The sequence below is a fragment of the Citrus sinensis genome, chromosome 5, assembly GCF_022201045.2.
Source record: "Citrus sinensis cultivar Valencia sweet orange chromosome 5, DVS_A1.0, whole genome shotgun sequence".
NCBI classification, from domain to species: domain Eukaryota; kingdom Viridiplantae; phylum Streptophyta; class Magnoliopsida; order Sapindales; family Rutaceae; genus Citrus; species Citrus sinensis.
In genome coordinates, this window is record NC_068560.1 from 32,189,114 (window position 1) to 32,206,853 (window position 17,740).

Sequence of the window (17,740 nt, forward strand, 5' to 3'; positions counted from 1 at the left end):
AAAAAATCTTATTTCACTTTGAAAGAGAGTGAGAACAAATTTTCTTTGTGTTTGATTTAAATTAGCAACGTGATTGAATTTTTTATAGATTTGATTGAATAAGTCAAACAAATTAAATTCAATTGTGATTTGATATTAGCAAAACTTGAAGCAAAGCCAAGTTTTGATATTATCGCAAAGTAAAATACATTTTGTTGTATTAAATCTACTTATTATATGTATGATGATATATGTGTATTTTATTTTAAAAGACCATCATATAATTGATAGTTGTATTTAATTCACGTACTTATATCGTATATATGATGGGTGTATTCCAACAAAAATATTGTAAAATTTAACCACAAAGTGGTGTTCCAAGGCCAGCGGCTCTGTTTATTGGCCAATTCGAAGTAGCTAATTAAAGGTTACATTGCGGCCACCTAAACCACTACTAGCTTCCAGAGAAGATAAATGAAAAAAAAAGAGGACACACAACAACTACCAAAACATTATTTCTCCAAAGGTCAATATTTATGATCGCAGCTTCATTTGCGTCTTGAGTAAAATTCTTTTCCCATCTGGGTTTCTTGAGCTGGAAAGTTAAGAAAGTAAACAGTAACTTTGATAATGCTTCCACCAATTTTATATTTTAATTGGAAGCAAATTGTTGTCATTTTCACAGCAATTTTCTGTCATTACAGCCAAAGATATTTGGTTAGATCTCGTGGGCGAACTTTAATTTAACTTTTCCAAACACGGCAGTATGGGCAACCCCTGCGCAATTATTTTTGTTCTCGTTTCTTTTTCTTGCGCTTTTCAAATTGGCTGTTTTTTTCCTCCCAAGAAGGGCCCTCTTCAGAATTATTTACGTTTGATGTATAGTTTTGTTTACTTTTAGGCTTCAAATTCTTTTAAGCAGGATACGGTTTAGTTGTTTTATCAAAATCAATTCCATATACCGTAATTACCGATTGGAGTTTAGTTGAACCCACCAAATAAAACATTTAATACACTGATGTCTGCCCCTTTGTGGAATGTTGCACAAAAGTGAGCAGTCCATGAAACTATGAAATACAATCATTTTTTCTTTTCCAATATATCCTTTGAGATTTGAGAATGATGGCTTGGCGAGATCTGTTTTCGTTCCAATAGAGCCATCTTCCTTTCCTCAAACTTAGGGTTACAAACTTACATCCAAATGTCCCGTTAAAAAATATTAAAGTCATTATGATAAAGAGATGCGAGAATGGTAGTAACACAAAACTTGATTGGAATTAAGTTAATTGACGGCGAAAATCTAACTGACATGTTGATACCAATTTTTCGAGATTTAAAATTTAACCTCAAGCGTAATTCTACAAGTCTGATCTAAGATATATGAAGTTCGACAATGATGTTTCCGGAACAAATAATATGATTTGCATCATAAATTTGATAAGGGTTTATGAGGTAATAGATGTTATATGTAGTTGAATTTTATATAATTATCACTTGTATTCTGGTTTTCTAAAATAAATGCACACATGCGATAATATTATTTACTTATTATATGTTTGATATGATATTTCAAAGGTATTCTAGAATTTGTTCTTACGCATTTATGAGTAAGTTAATGACTAATATTCATAATTAACATATTAATGATAGGATAAAGTTAATTATTGTTACTTTAATACATACTAATACATACACATCACTTGAAAAATAATTTTTGTATCCCAATACTCTATGCGTATTGGTACTCTAATTGCTTAGTGACTCTTTTTACTCCTAAGTTTCTTTTCAAGTGCGTACCCCAATAACCAATGGGCCTTTGGTCCAGTGGGAGAACCCTTGCACTTACAATGTTGAGTGCAAGGGTTCGAGACTTCATAAAAGTATTTATGAGGCTTATTTACAATCCTCCCGAGAGTCGGTCTATCCCTTATGAAATGTGAGTGGAGTGGACAACCCTCGAATATTTGAGAGGGTTTAAAGAATTTAGATAGCATTTGGCTAGCGCTTTAGATATTACATCGGTCATGCCACGACATAATATCAGTTAACAGTCTTGTATAATAGTATTACCCCAATATCTACTTAATACCGACTCTTGTTTAATCATTGATCACAAGAGACAAAGATGATTCGTCAGCTTTTGAGTTGGGTTGGACAAATAACATGACCCCTGTCCCCAACCTCGGAAGCCAATCACCACTCTAAATTGCAGAATTCAATTATACTGTCAAAAATTATGTCCCGCCGCGGGGGGGGGGGGGGGGGGGGGGGTTGGGATTTTGTGTGAAAGCATCACAAAATTGAGATGTATAACAGTACTGCTTTAAAAGTTCATAGCTCCGACCATTTCAGAACCTGGAACATCGGAATTCAGGTTGCGTTATAATTTATATTTTGGCTTCAAATTTAATAATGAGAATGTATATTGGGTAGCATCAAGTAGTAATTAGTATAAAGATTGTCCGTTAATAAAACTCCTGAATCTTGGCATACAATAATTATTATCATAAAGAATATATGAAAATATATTTTCCCATTTTAATTTCAAACTGTGGAGAAAAGCTGGAAGCTTAATGATAATGCCGATGGTAGGTGTGTGGGCGAGTGGTGAGGCAGCGGCAATGAATGATTGATTAATTGGACGGTCGCATTTGGGGAGTCTATGAAGTCTCCGCCGTCCCACTTGTTTGTTATTGTAGCTGGAGCCGCTGGCACTTTTGCAGGTTTGACTGTTTAAGCCCTTTGGCTCTTTGGGCTAAATCATTTTCAAATTGGGCCCAAATTCAACGAGTGGCGCTACTCGCACCTCTCTATTTCTCTTACAAAACCCCTCTTGTTTTGTATTTACAATTTTATCCTTTATATTAAGTAGCAAAAATTTATATAAATAAATCCGCCCACGTTTTTTATTTGGTCGTCTTCTCTAATGTGATGAAGTTTAGTTTGTATCAAATGCTTACTCTTTAACGATAGTTTAAAAGTGCTCGTGGCAGCCATGCGTATTTAATTCGGCCTGCAACTAATTAATAGGTGATGGACCACTCTTGTTGAGGTAAAATTTGGGACTGTGTAATTAGTTTAGGTGTGGTGCTATCGGCACCCCACCTGTCATAATTATCAAACGCTTTTTTTTTTTTTTTTTTAATAAAAAGTATTATATTTCATTTTAATTCCTAAAATAACCACCGCAATTATCCCCTTAATTAGTAAGGCTCTTTCTTTAATTTCACAATCAAACTCCTCAGATAAATCAAGTGTTTTAAATGGATGATGAACAAAAGCATTGATCTATTGTCATATTGCTGCAATATATATAAAATTTATTCTTCCATCCGATATTGTTTGTGTAGACAGTTCTCTCATAATCCATACATTGAGTTCATAATCTGCGAATACGCGTTGGAAGAAGATTGTGTGCTTTCTAGAGACTTATGCAAGTCGAGCGGATATCAATAATTGCAGTAGTCGGTGGGACATGTTGCAATTAATACATACCAAATTCCCCGGTCTACCATTTCCTAATCGCTACGGCAGACTTAATAAATTTCAACAAATCAGGAAATGCCGACATTTCTGAAAACCAATACTATTTCTTGCACATGTCCTGAGTTGACTTGACCCACTCACTCCCTTGCTTTCATTTCTTTTACCATCGAGAAAGACGATGCCGCAACGTAACACGTGACAACTCTTCTGTTCCACCAACGTTTTTTATTCAAGGGATTTATTCTTGTGGGGGACCCTCAGAAGCCAGATGCCTGCACTCTCAAGTCATCCTCGTAGATTATGAAAGCAACTATTGAAGATTCTTTCGCGGTAATACGAGTTGGGTGGAACTCAAAAAACCAGCTACGTAATTGCATATAAAGCAGATGAACATCATTTTCGGAATAGTATGATGATGTCGATTACGATGGAGCTATTACTGATAAGTGATAACTATCGTCAAACATCTCACTTCTCTTTTTACACGACTAATGCTGAACATTCTTTTTCTTTTTCTTTAAAACTGTTTTCCCTGGTGAACAGCCTACGCCTACGCCGCCTTGTAAAAGGAATTTGGTTGAAACTTTTTCTTTCCTTAAACATTTCTTTCCAAAGAAATTGTTCCGAGTGACAAATTAAAACAATAGATCATACACAAACTAAAGAAATTAAGACAAAATGTTGCTAAACTGAAAAATAACTTAATACTGTGTACACATCATTGCAATTTCACAATTATAGAAAAAAAATCTCTCATTTTATTTATAATATGGGAGAAGAATATTATAGCAAAACTAAGAAACTAAGGCAAATGTTTTCTGAACTGAAAAAGAACTTCATATTGTTTGATAAATGAATTAAACACATGCCATCTATAGATTATACAGCGTTCGCATGATATACAACACAGCGGCGACATTTATCACCTTCACAGAAATAAATTTCCTAAAGCCAAGACCTCTGTTGTAATTGCACCCTGCTTTCTATACTACAATTGGGAGGAAATAAGGCAAAACCCCAAATTTATAAAAACCTCACACACTTTTAAAAACAAAAAGTTCTACTGCATATACATATTTCCCAGGTCTTAAGGCTCATCCTATTAGAATATGGAGTCCAAATATTGGTTGTAATGCCTCCTGTTGAACTCCAATAAGCTTCCGTACGTGCGATCAGCGACACCAACAAATAGAGATTCTGTGTCTGGGCTAAAGGATATTCCGGCAATCTCCCCAAATAGATCAATCTCCTGGCACTTGACATATCCAGACTCTGTATCAAATACATGAACAAAGTCTGCTGGCTCAGCCATTGCCAGAAACCGGCCGTCGGAGGTGAACTTGAGAGCCCTAATGGCCCCCATATTTCCCTTCAACACAGTCAGGGATTGCGATAAGTTCCTTATGTCCCACAGCCTGCAAGTAGTGTCTTGGTTCCCAGAGGCTAAAATTCTTCCATCGGGGTGCCAGGCTGAAGCAAATGAGTAGTCCAAGTGTCCTTTAAGGTTCCCAGTGACTTTACCAGACTGAGCATCAGCTATCAAGCACTCTGTGCTGTCCCCAAGTACTGCAAGCAACTTCCCATCTGGACTAACAGAGGTATTCTGGAAAACCAACAAACAAGAATATATTGGTCCCATGCCAGTCAAGCAACTAACAATCAAGATCAAACTTCTATAAAGTATATCTCAGGCGGGGCACTCACATTCACAGACCAATCATATGAGAAGCGATTAAGGCAACTGAAATTTTCAGCGTCAAATATTCTAACTTTGGCATCATTGTTTGCTGCTATGACCCTCTTCGAGCCACTACACACAGAAGATATAATTACACTTCTTGCCAAACAAATATAGAGGGATAACAACAATTTCTAATAAAAGTAAGGCAGAGTTCCTTACTTAGGGCTCTGGAACACATCCACTGTATTGGTGATGGCATTATCATCTGTTGTTAAATTTGTGCAGAAAGCAACCCCAGGTTGATCTAAGTACTGGGCAAATATAAGAATATATTAAAAAATGTATGTAGAACTGGATGCAATTTAATGCTTTATTTTGAATTTGACATTTCCAATATCTTGCCATTTCTTACCTTGCAGATAAGCTCCCCATGAAAACCACCAGCCACCATCAGATTATCTTTAACTGCCATAGTGCTTATTTGCACTCTATTCAGAGACTGAGCTGACAAACCAGGGCGTTTCTGTAAACAGGAAATCAATTCAGACCATTTTTAACTTTAATCAAGCAGGCAAAGTTCACATCTTGGTCAACAAGCCACATACTATGGTGGGAACAATTGGCTTTGCCACGTTGAGCACTTCTTTGCCTCTACGGAGCAATGAAGACCAATGCATTAGAGAATAATTCTGCATCAGATACACATCATGCTTTGATGTTGCCCATAACAAATTCCTTAACTGCACAGAAGGACAGACAACAGCCAACAGGTCAAATCAGCAAACTTGTGCCAGAAAGACATACAAGTACAGATCTTCAAAACAAGTCTAAGAAGTTAAGGATCCATTAGGTGATCTTAAGTTTAATTACAGACTTACAGACCGACAACCCATGGAAAATCCAAGGATAGCAGTCTTCCAGCCATCAGGAATTAGAAAGAATTCAGATGCAAAATAAAACGCAACTCACTAGAAGAATTACCATCTTTAGTGTAATTAATGGCTAGATATCCTTTTATCACTGACTCATGAGTTTGTTTCAAAGACATACAAAATGCATCTTCAAACGTAAAATCACCAAATGCTTGACTAATTAAAAATGATAAAGCAGTGCATTGGGATCAGGACAAGAAAATGAGATAAGCAATAATGTGAGAAAATCCATCCAACAAATATAATAATAAAAAAAAGGGCAAATGTAGTTGCTCCCCATGAACAGTGCACATTCATTCTAAACTATAGGAATTGCTACAGAGTCCTCTAAATACTCAAATATTTTCCTATCATACCATATAAACAATGTATCCTTATGGCGCCGGCTGCTCAGATAAAACTCCCACCCTGCTTTATAAGCTGAAATAAGAGAAAATTGCAGTCCTAATGCCACATAGGGTTAAATTCATATAATTATATACAACAGTCAACTTCAAACAATATATTTAGCTGTAATCATCAGAATACAGAGATAATATCACAACACACAGAGATGAATTAAACCATCCATTAGATCAATAACTAGCAACAGAGCACTCAAAACAGACTGCAAGTCAAAAGTCCAAAATTTGAAGAGGTATGTAACACACTAGAAAACCAGATTCAGGAATTGAGCAATTTTCATGACCACCACCATTATATTTTCTTAAACCTAGTGTGGGATTCTAAAAATTCATGATATAGAGTAGACAATGACTAGTGTGCATTTCTCTGTGCAATGCATGCATGAGAACATGCTTTTGTTGAGCATCTTACATCGATGCATGTGCTCAGACAAATAAGTAAAGAATTTTCTTATCAAAGCTACTATTATCTAACTTTTTGCATCTAGAAGATATGTCAACATTAAAACATGGATAACTGTAAGAAGACATTTAATCCTCTTGTCTGTTCAAAATTGTACCTTTGGAAATAATTCGTCATCTAAATTTATTATAAAATTATCAAATGATAATGTAAGCATCTTTCATAACTCTGCACCAAAAGGATTGAGTGAATAAAAACCCGAACAAGATAGCTCAAGTGAGGCGCTTCTTTGGCATGTTTCTAGGAAAACAAAGTTCCAAAAACAGAAGAATACTCCAAAATGAGTAGTTAACAAAATCCGGTTTTGAGAATCCTGCAAACAGATTTAACCTGGTAGTAATGAATCCCACTAGGAGAGTTTAGTTAAACACAAATCTTAACAGGAAAAATAGAAGGTTTAAACAAACCAATTTGCAAAAACTACTGTTGAAAAATGATTTCATCATTTGAAGAAACATGGATACCAACACTAGTTCAGGGTAGATTGTATCACCAGTTATTAAATCTGCAAAAGGGACTGATGATGGCCACAGTAGACCACATATTGATCTGAAGTGGTGCTCAAAATCATTTTTGCTGTAGGTGAGTCAATTATCTCTCTTAAGTAATAATAAGAAATCGATTTCAACCTAAACATTCAAGCAAGATTCATACCTTCAATGAATGATTGATGCACAGAACAACAATCATATTTTATAATTTCGGTTAAGAATACTAATATATTGACAGGACCTGCAAAACTTATAAATCTATTATGATATGCATATAGCGCACTTCTGAATAATTATAAATTATAAAAGGTGACCAATTATGAAAACTGAAAGTAAGGCATGGAGTAAATATTTTTTCTTTTCTTTTATTTTATAAAAATGACTGTGACAACCAGTGCAAAGAACTTCTTACTCAACTCTTTCCCTAGTATAAATGAAAAGGAACATGCAAATCTTAATTGTTAGACTAGGATAACCAAAAGCTCATGGCTCAAATGAATTTTCAATGTTTTTTTTTTGAGAACTACAAATCTTGGCTCAGAAGGAACAATGCCAGAAACAATTTATGGTAAAGAAAATTGAATAAAAAAGGAAAACAAAAGACCAAACTTCAACATACATGGTTGTTTCCTCAATTCATTAAGTAACTAGTATGATGAGAAACGGCTAAACAATCAGAACGTTAGGAGAGATGATCAAAGTCTACCTGAAAATGCACAATTGTCGATTTGACAAGCCTTGTGTTAAACTGAAAGTCGTAGAAGGTTTTTCCCTTCTCTACTTCCAAGCAGTCCTGTCAACATAACAAGTTTAGCAACAATTCTGAAAGAAATATATGTTCTTGGACCCCAGACAAACTTTAACGGAAAAGCTTGTTTCCAATTGTTTTAATCTTTAAATCCATAGTAAAAAAAACAAAAGAGAGAGGCACAAAACTAGAAAAGGAGTTTTTTTTTTTTTTCTTTTTATTTCATATTTCCAAACTATGTAACAGAAAATTTGTTCTTCAAGATCCAAGCGTATCCAGAATCTAAAAGAAAAAAGTCGTGTTCAAATAGAACGACAATGATGTATAATAAAAATCTTTCCTCTCAGGAACATCAGCTTCTACAATTAATCTAAAAAAAGCTGGTTAAGAATCTCTTTTGGAATAAAAGAAAAAACATAACATAAAACTAGGGGCTGCTTACATAATAATCTTAAAGGCAATCAACAGATTAATTTAAAAAGCCAGTGAGAATAGTTCATTAGGAGATATCGAAGCTATACCTTCTCAATCTCTTCGCGGGGACGAGAAAGGTTCTCGTAATTCTTATACTGTTTCAATCTCGTCTCACGGTACTTATCTCTTGTAAAATTAAGCCTCTCCCAAGGGATTCCCTGTATATCTTTTCCATTTCTCGCTTCCAAAGCAGAGGTATCAGTCGTCGGATTACTCTGTACACGCCACAGCCTCAATCATCACTCACAGCGTCACAATGCTTCAATAAAAAAATTGCAAACCAAATCTCATGACACTAGTCATAGTTTAATAAACTTACCGCTTCAAAGTCATCTTCAAAGTCCGTGTCAACTCCGTCGAAATTGTTAGCTCTCGGAGACTCGACTTCGCCGAAAGGATCATCGTCAAAATCAGCAGCATCGTAGTAACCATCAACTACGTACTCAAGCTCATCGTTGTTAAAATGGAACTGAGCCATTATCCTGCAATTGCAATCAACGTTGTTCAGCTTAAAGAACAACGCATAGAATTGAAATGAACTGTCACCTTCAATGTAAAACATGTTTTCATCTTTTATATATTATTTAAAGGAAAAGTTACAAGCGTTTTTTTGGTAACCAAACATGAAACGTAAACATTTAAGTAACGAATGAGTTTCGAAAGACGAATTGGGGGGAAAAAGAACGAAGAACAAACTGATACCTCCGAATTGTGGCGGACACTTAGATCACAAGGAAGCACTGATTTTAGAGCAAAAGGAGGGAACAGAGAGCAGTGAAACAGTTTTATAGTCAATTTTCTCGGGAAACAAACGGAGAAAGTGTTTTGATGTGAAATACTAAAGCCAGTGAGAAGAATCTAGACCGAAAACAGGAGCTTTGCTAAACAGCTAAAAACGAAGGAGCTCGACGTTCCATTTATAGTGTTGAGTGCGGCAGGGGCCACAGGCCTTGTCTAAAGAGCAAGAGCTGTGGGGCCCACGAGACGGTTTGGTTTCCCACAAACGGAGCGCCCCCGTCATATAAAAAATTGAGATGTGGAATCCGTGTGCCAATGGGCTCCACACCAAGTTTTACTTTTACCGATAACTACCGGTTGTCAGTTTTGATTAGAGGGGATTCTTTGCGTTGGTGAGGTGGCGATATATAGCAACTATTAATTACTTGTTGGGATCCCCATTTTCCCAATTTTGGGCACGTAATTACCGGTTTTTATTTTTTTTCCTAAATTAGTGCCAAAACTTAACCAATGCGTGTTTGCTTTGGGTACTCTCATGATGCTCCTTTTGTGTGATTGTATCAACATTAAGTTCGAGATTTGTTTGCTTTGGGTACTTTCACGTTGCTCCTTTTGTGTGACTGCATCAACATTAAGTTTGAGATTTCTTCTACACTAAGTAAAGAAAAAAAAATCTTGCGAATGATTTTATTTGTGATTTAAAGTTATACACTCATTTGAAAGGTAATTATGCACTAAAGATAAGGATTATCATATAAGATTATGAATTAATAGAAATCAATTGTGCATATCATGTGTAATAAAGTTCTTCATAACTATTTTTTTTATTGGTGTGTGCGGAAATTATAAGATTTAGAACAATATTTTTATCATGATATTGTCATTCTTGAACATATTTTCAACTTAAATGATTTTGTAGTTATTCAAGAAAATTATAATCATTTTCCGAAAGTCAATAAAAATCAATAATCTATGAACATTGAATATCTTTATAAGTATTATCAATTCATTATGGATAAATTTTCAAAGGTTAAAGTTAAAAGTGATAATTTAGGTCATGATATTAGAAGGCAACATGATTACGTAACGAAATTAATAAACACGTGTTGATATAAAATATCGGTTTGTCTCAAATCAAAATTATCTGTATAATAATCTTATCGTATTCGTGTCGAAATCTTCAACACATATTCGTTTTTAAATTATATCGTGTTGTATTATACACATATTTACTCTGCATCAAAACATCTATGAAAGGGATTTCATTGTTTTCTGTTTAAAAATATTAAAGATATATTAGTTTTATTCTACTCTAAATGTTCTTCAACATTGTTAACGAACATATTCTACACTAAATTGTTTTTTTCCCAATATTGTTAACGAACGTTAATTATGATCATCATCATTCACGACAAGTTCAAATGAATCAAATATGTTTAACATTTTTTTTGGGGAAGTAATAAGTTTAACATGTTTTAAAAGGTGAAAATTACAAGTTAAATGTGTAAAATCAGAAAAAAACGTGCTGTCCTTTTAACCCGATCACCTGAAGGACATTTCTGTAAAACTAGTTCTCGTAAACTGTGAAGTCAATAACCGCCACAATTTGACTACCGGTCGGATCATCCGCGGACGCGTCGTACAAACAATAAAAATGGGTAGACCTGACAGCTGTCAGTTAACAACTAACGCACCCCCCAAAACGTCTTATTGAATGTAATAAAACATAATTTACAATAAAGTAATAATGTTAGATGGGGCAAGACAGCTACCAAGCGAAATTGAAGTTGAGTCCACCAGTAACGATTTGAATCCACGTGGTTGGTTCATGGCACGAGTTGAGAATCATGGCAAGCTCTGTTTCGACCACGTGGATTAAGGCAGATGACGAGTCATTAATCTAGTGTTACCTCGATTTTCCCGTAATTGACGGCGTTAAAGTCAAACAATACCGTTAATTTAACCATGGTTAGTTGAATATATTATTATTAATGGTGGTTTGTTGGCGAATGGTTATCGTCAACCGGCTTTAGTCCTAATTTCGGTTTAGGGTCGGTTAAAAGGGACCCATGGGATGCGTTTTTTTATTTATTACATTGATATTTATATATTTTTGATTATATTGATATTATAATGATTATTGCCGTTCATTACACTACCGTTTATATTTACAATCAAATTATTATTGAAATTAATTTACTTTATTCTTATAAATTTCTGTTATTTCTATTGAATTATTTTATAATTGAAGAAGAAAATTAACTCTTACAATTATTGTCTGTTTTTGGTTTTTGGGCGGGTCCCTTTCGGAGTTTGCAGTATTGCACTTTCAGGTTGAGCTTCAGTAGTTCTTCCTGCTACGGACGAACCTGGCTTGGGCAATGAAATAAGGGCGTGTTTGGATGTTGGTATTAGGAGGCAGTTTCCTTAGTCTTAATCCTTAAGCAACAAGGCACTTGCCACGTTTTGACAAATACGGTTACCTCTTAATTTTGAAGAAAGTACTTCTGGCCTGGTTCACTGTGCCAGGCCATGCAATTGGGAAGTGTCTGTTTTAAAAAATTTCTTTGCTATTTCTTGAAAAAAAAAATCTCAAATGTAATAAAGTAACATCCTTAACTAATAATATGATAATAGTTCAGTTGATTTAGCCCTAAAATGGGGGAAAAAAAGAAAAAAGAAAAAAGAAATTACGGCAAAAGATGTAATAATAATAATAATAATAAGGGTTCCTCTATGATGCTGTAAATTTTTTTACAACATCAATAATGTATTAATTATGAACCATTAGATCTAATCAATGGTATACAATATTTGTACTAAAAAATAATTTAAAAATAATGGTAACCGTTCAAGTGGATAGATAATTTTTGTAAAATAATTGTGACCACCCTTAGAGTTTGAAACAATTTCATTTAAATAGTATATTTTATTTAAAATTACTTTTCAGCCCTCCTTTAAATTTGTAATATGATAATTTCTTTTAAATAAATCTTCCAAAATCAGTTACCATTAAGTATAAAATATAATATCAAGTAGGCTATTTAACACAAAGTCTTGTAATAATTTGTATTGTATGAATTTAATTACAAACCACTAATACCTAAACAATAATGATAATAGAAAGCATTGCAATAAACGATTTTATATGTGTTTTATTAATAATACTATATGAGTCATAACAAATGAGAAATATTTTATTCACCAATTATTATTGAAAAATATATATGTCTATATAACTATAGAGTGAGAAATATTTTGATTTAAATTTTTATCAAAAAATTAAACTATTTATTTCATACAATTCAATGGTGGATGATATAACATTATGAAATGGTGCTTTGACTTTCAATATCAACCATTAAACTATGAGATATTAGTGGCTCAAATATTGCACCAAAATTTTAAGTTAAAGTATCACAAACCATATCTTTATAATGGAAATTTAAAAACATACAATGATTTTTTTCCTCATTTTGTCCATTAAATATTATTTGATGTAATATTTATTTATTGTCACTATTAATTATCATAATAAAAGTAATGACGCTTCGTAGCATATAAATTTTATAATTACTATCAAAGAATAACAATAAAATAATCTTTCATGATTTATAAACTAAAGTTAATTAGGAATATGTGTTAGATTTAACTTTTATGAAATTAACAAAGTGACATTTGAAAATAAAATGAAAACAAGCTTGTGAAAGTTAAATTTATAAGGCTGAGATAATTTCCTACCATGTCAATAAAAATCTAAAAATATAAATGATTTTCTTTCACTTTTGTTCCCACGTAAATATTATTGAAGGCAATATTTTATTTATTGTCACTATTAACTATCATAACAAAAGTAATGACTCGTCATAACATAAAATTTTATAATTACAATAAAACGATATCAATAAAATAATCTTTCACGATTCATAAACTAAAGCTCATTAGGAATATATATTCAATTTAACTTTTATGAAATTAACAAAGTGATATTTGAAAATAAAATGAAAATATATAAGCTTATAAAACTTAAAACTCCTAACATGTAAGGATATTAACTATGAGATAAATATAAAGTTAAGAAAATAAGTATGTTAAATGGGTATTAAAAATAATACATACTTCATGATCAATTATATAATGACCCATAGTATTATATAAAATAATGAGTATTTTAATATACGATATTAAATTTTATTAAAACATGTGTGATCAAGTAATTTTTATGTTGCAAGCAATCTCAACAATGAGTTTATTGATGTAACTATGACATTTACTTAAGTATATGTACTTAGTTGTGTTATTTATTAGTGTTATATCATATATAAATTTTGTAATTGCAACTTATTTATTTGATTTGTGTTAAATAACCTACCATTATATTTTATACTTAATGGAAATAGATTTTGGAAGATTTATTTAAAAAAGATTATAACATTTCAAATTTAAAGGGGGATTGAAAAATAATTTTAAATAAAATATGCTATTTAAGTGAAATTGTTTCAAACTCTAAGGGTGGTCATAGTTATTTTACAAACTTCTCCACCCCTTACACGATTGTTAACCGTTTACCATTATTTTTTATTTTTATTTTTGCCTACAAATATTGTATACCATTGATTAAATCCAATGGTGCACAATTAAAAACATTATTAATGCTGTAAAAAAATTACAGCATCATAGAGGAACCCTAATAATAATAATAATAAGGGTAAAAATCTATTTAGTCCATGTATTTTAATATTAGTATTCATTTAGTCCTTATATTTTAAAAAAATACCTTGAAACATCTCAGCCGTTAAAATATTGATACCCTACCCTTACTTTTTATTTTTTTTCTTACTTTTACAATTTTATTTTTTTATAATAATAATAATAATAAGAGTAGTGTGTTATCTGTTTTCTTAAATTTTACATATTTTATTCACATGTGATCAACGCTATAGATGACTAAATGACGCCTTACATACATAGTACTTAGGCAGATGCTTGATCTTTTGAGATTTGAATGATGAAAATCTAACATGAAAATTCATAAAAGAGAGAGAAATTACAATGAAAGACAAATTACCAAAAAAAAAAAAAAAAGGACAACGTCAAACGACTTTAATGATTTAAATAAAAGGGGTAACAAAATTATAGCTAAAATCATACCGGCATAATTTGCAAATCCGATCACTGATCACGTGAATTGGGGGAAAAAAAAAAAACAGGCAAACGGTATCTACTTTAGCATTTAACGCCGAAAAATGTTGAACAATGTTAATATGCATTAAAATTTAAAACCACTTCCGAAGGCAGATTCGGGTATAGACAAGTAGGGAGCGCTAACTTTTAACTTTTTGCTTTAGCAGGACAATTTAATTTCGTGTTCATTTGTTTTATGCATGAACAAAACAGGAGACGGAGAGGAGATGTCCGCTGCCCGCATGACTCGGTTCTCCTTTGTTCTTATTCCGATTTCGTTTTTATTGAAACCGACAAACTCCTGGTCCCCGCCGCTTATCTGGGCTTGGCCATTTACGTAGTTGCATCTATATGAATCTCATTTGCTGAAGCTGGAAAAGAAAAGATCGAAAAATAAAATAAATAAATAAGCCAAACCGTTCAAATTATAAATACGATAAAATAAATAAATGCGACCCGAAAATTATCGCGAGACCCATTTCACTTGTGGCAACATTGACGACGTACGTTGCGTTGTTGATCCATCACATGTGCTGTCACAGGGTTGTCCAAATATTGCATGGGTTATTAATTTTGTTGCTAGATATTTCATATTTGTGTTGTTAATTTCTCGAGTCGATGTTGTGTTTCTATTTTCTAAGCTTGCATGTGGCAAGCTAGCTCACTTCATTACACGGATTTTTCTCAGCTTTGTCCCAGCCACCGTTTTGTAAAATATCTTAAAAGCAACTCCAAAAGATTGTCCCAGCGTTGTGTTATGGCACATGACTTGTTTATATATGTAGTTTTGATTCAGCTCTCGCGATCTTCCTTTTGATTGTATTGATTAATCAACTTCATTTTTATCAAATTCTCTCCCGTCGCTTTTAAAATTATATAACTTTCTTTTCTTTTTTCGTGGGCGGGTATAATACAAATTATCTTTTAAAAAGAAGAACAACTTTACCAGAAGATACCCATAGAATAAATATTGGATGTGTTATTCTTGTCGCACATGTGAAAATTAAGTGTAAGCACACACGTGGCGGTGGGGCACAATGAAAAGCCAAAAGGTTCTAAAATCAACCGCCCCGGACATTATTATAAATTAATTAGCTACAAAAAAATCTCCCTCTTGATGGATGAGGATATGCATTTGCTTTTCTTCTGGAGTTATCCGATATTAATTAAAGTAAAAAACTTAATTAAAAGCCTTAATCTTTCATCATAACGATGGCTTGGCCGCAGACCTGTAGGCTGTAGCCGGTACCAGGTTCCCTATTGTTGTTTAAGTTGCACTATTTCTGAGCTTTGCTCCCGAAAGTTTGTCTGTTCTTGCATATTATGCTTGGCTTTCCATTGCACGAGGAGCCTTTTTAATTATGACCTTTATAATTTATTTATTATGATATCTTTTATGTTAAATTTTTTGTTGAATGTGCAGGGGAAAATGTCTGCCATATCGAATACTATATTATTCATGCTTTCTATATTCAAATGTCACCTCCATTGTTTAGTTAATTTAATCATTAATTATGATTATATATCAACCACGCATGCTTTTAGCTCCTAAGCCACTACTACAAATTAAAGTGAAAGTTTATTGATTAACTAATCGTTTTTAGCATAAATATCATGAAAGCAAAACGTATTAAGCAAGTTCAAAGTGGCCAGAAGCATCAATCCTAGACCCTAGTCCCTGCACCCGCGCCCACCAAATAATTAAAAGCTAAAAAATTAACTCGTATAACCAAAACGCTTTAATCCAAAGAATACAAACAATGAGTTAAGCAAAGCATGCAGCAGTACTTGCACTGTTTAAATATGATAATAATGGCTCAACCAAAATCCTAGTTTTTGGGGATTTCAATCTTCTAAACAACGTTTTGGGATATTTAATTACTAAAAGACAAGCTTGATTCTGAAGAAGAATATAATAATGATCATCTTTAATATTATTACTAAAGGAATCACAAGGATTAATATTCCTCCTGGATTGGGCTCCAAGGAAGGGATTATTATATATTATTATTCTTTTAAAAACAAAGATTATCATACTCAAAAAGAGCAATTATTGGTCTATACAAATCAAATTTTATTGGGACAAAGGGTTTTGATTTAAAAAAAGAAAAAAAAAGAAAATCAGATTTCCTCGCCCGATATTTCAAAACGCATTGTGGGCAACAGCATTTTTTTTCCTTTTTTATTGTATAATTTTTAATTTTTATTTTACTTAAAAAATCCCTTCCAGTTGAAAAGCTAATTAAATATTTTTCGTGTCAGTAGCCAATAGGTAAGAGGGGAAGGAGAAGGAAAAGGTCAAAAAGGTGAAAGGCATCAGGAATGAATGGATGGAACAATTTATGCCTTCTTGGCTAATGCCTAATCAAGTCGGCAACTCTTGCGAAGGGGATAAAAAGAAGACAAGTATAATCAAAGGGCCTTTCTTTTTCATGCTTTGGAATTTCCTTTACTTGGACTTGCATTTTAAAAAAGAAAAAAAAAGACTGGCTTTTTAAATATCGCCGTTGTTTTCTTGACTGTATACTTCATGTACCAAGGCATTTCCAGCTATGAGGATTGTGATATTTAGTATAGTCCAGAATCTCTCCTCACTTTTCATCGTGATTAAATTTCTCCAACTTTGAATGGCGACGTTAAGAATCTTTTTATATTTTTTTTTCCCCAGCGAGGATTCTAAAATAAAAGCAACAAACTTATACCAAAAAAAAAAAAAAGGTCAGAACACAAAATAATAAATTTGAGTAGACTAGAAATATAACAGTTTACTTATTCTGCTTCTTCCTCATTCATTTCAAACTTTCAATCAAAATCTTTTTCAAGAAACACTTCCAAAATTATTATCATCATCGACAATTTCAATTTTTTTAAATACCCTTTATCTTTTGTTTTGTTTTTTTTTTTCCAGTTTTACATTCATTCATAGCTAGCTGCAAGAGAATACAATTATTGAGGACTCTAACGAGATAAGATAAGGCTGTAATGCATTTCACAAAATAAGAGGAGGGGGGGATTTCACATCTTTTCTACTTGCTGACCACCAAATTAAAAAGTGGGCGAGTTAAAAAAATGGGCGGATGCTAAAAAAGGACCGCTAAGAGTTGTTTGATATTGAGGTTAGGCAGTATTAAAGTGTTGGTAAACACTAGTTACTTTAGTT

The 17,740-nt window shown here is 32.9% G+C and overlaps 1 protein-coding gene across 5 annotated transcripts; it reads right to left on the reverse strand.

Annotated features, from left to right (window-relative positions):
• Positions 1 to 4,200: 4,200 nt before the first annotated feature.
• On the reverse strand, positions 4,201 to 9,565 carry LOC102614324 (uncharacterized WD repeat-containing protein C2A9.03). Of its 5 annotated transcripts, XM_006472567.4 has the most exons (9): positions 9,361 to 9,565; positions 8,978 to 9,140; positions 8,706 to 8,873; positions 8,143 to 8,229; positions 5,752 to 5,886; positions 5,559 to 5,669; positions 5,366 to 5,457; positions 5,170 to 5,275; positions 4,201 to 5,068 (listed from the first exon to the last, which is right to left on the reverse strand). In XM_006472567.4, exons 2-9 carry the CDS (start codon positions 9,134 to 9,136, stop codon positions 4,568 to 4,570), a joined length of 1,359 nt encoding a protein of 452 aa, XP_006472630.2. In that variant the 5' UTR covers positions 9,137 to 9,140; positions 9,361 to 9,565; the 3' UTR covers positions 4,201 to 4,567. The 5 variants fall into 5 exon arrangements, with proteins under 5 accessions (XP_006472630.2, XP_024952863.2, XP_024952864.2 ...); XM_025097095.2 differs by lacking the exons at positions 8,978 to 9,140; positions 9,361 to 9,565 and adding an exon at positions 6,435 to 7,258 and having other exon boundaries at positions 8,706 to 8,750; XM_025097096.2 differs by lacking the exons at positions 8,978 to 9,140; positions 9,361 to 9,565 and having other exon boundaries at positions 6,435 to 8,229; positions 8,706 to 8,768.
• Positions 9,566 to 17,740: the final 8,175 nt, after the last annotated feature.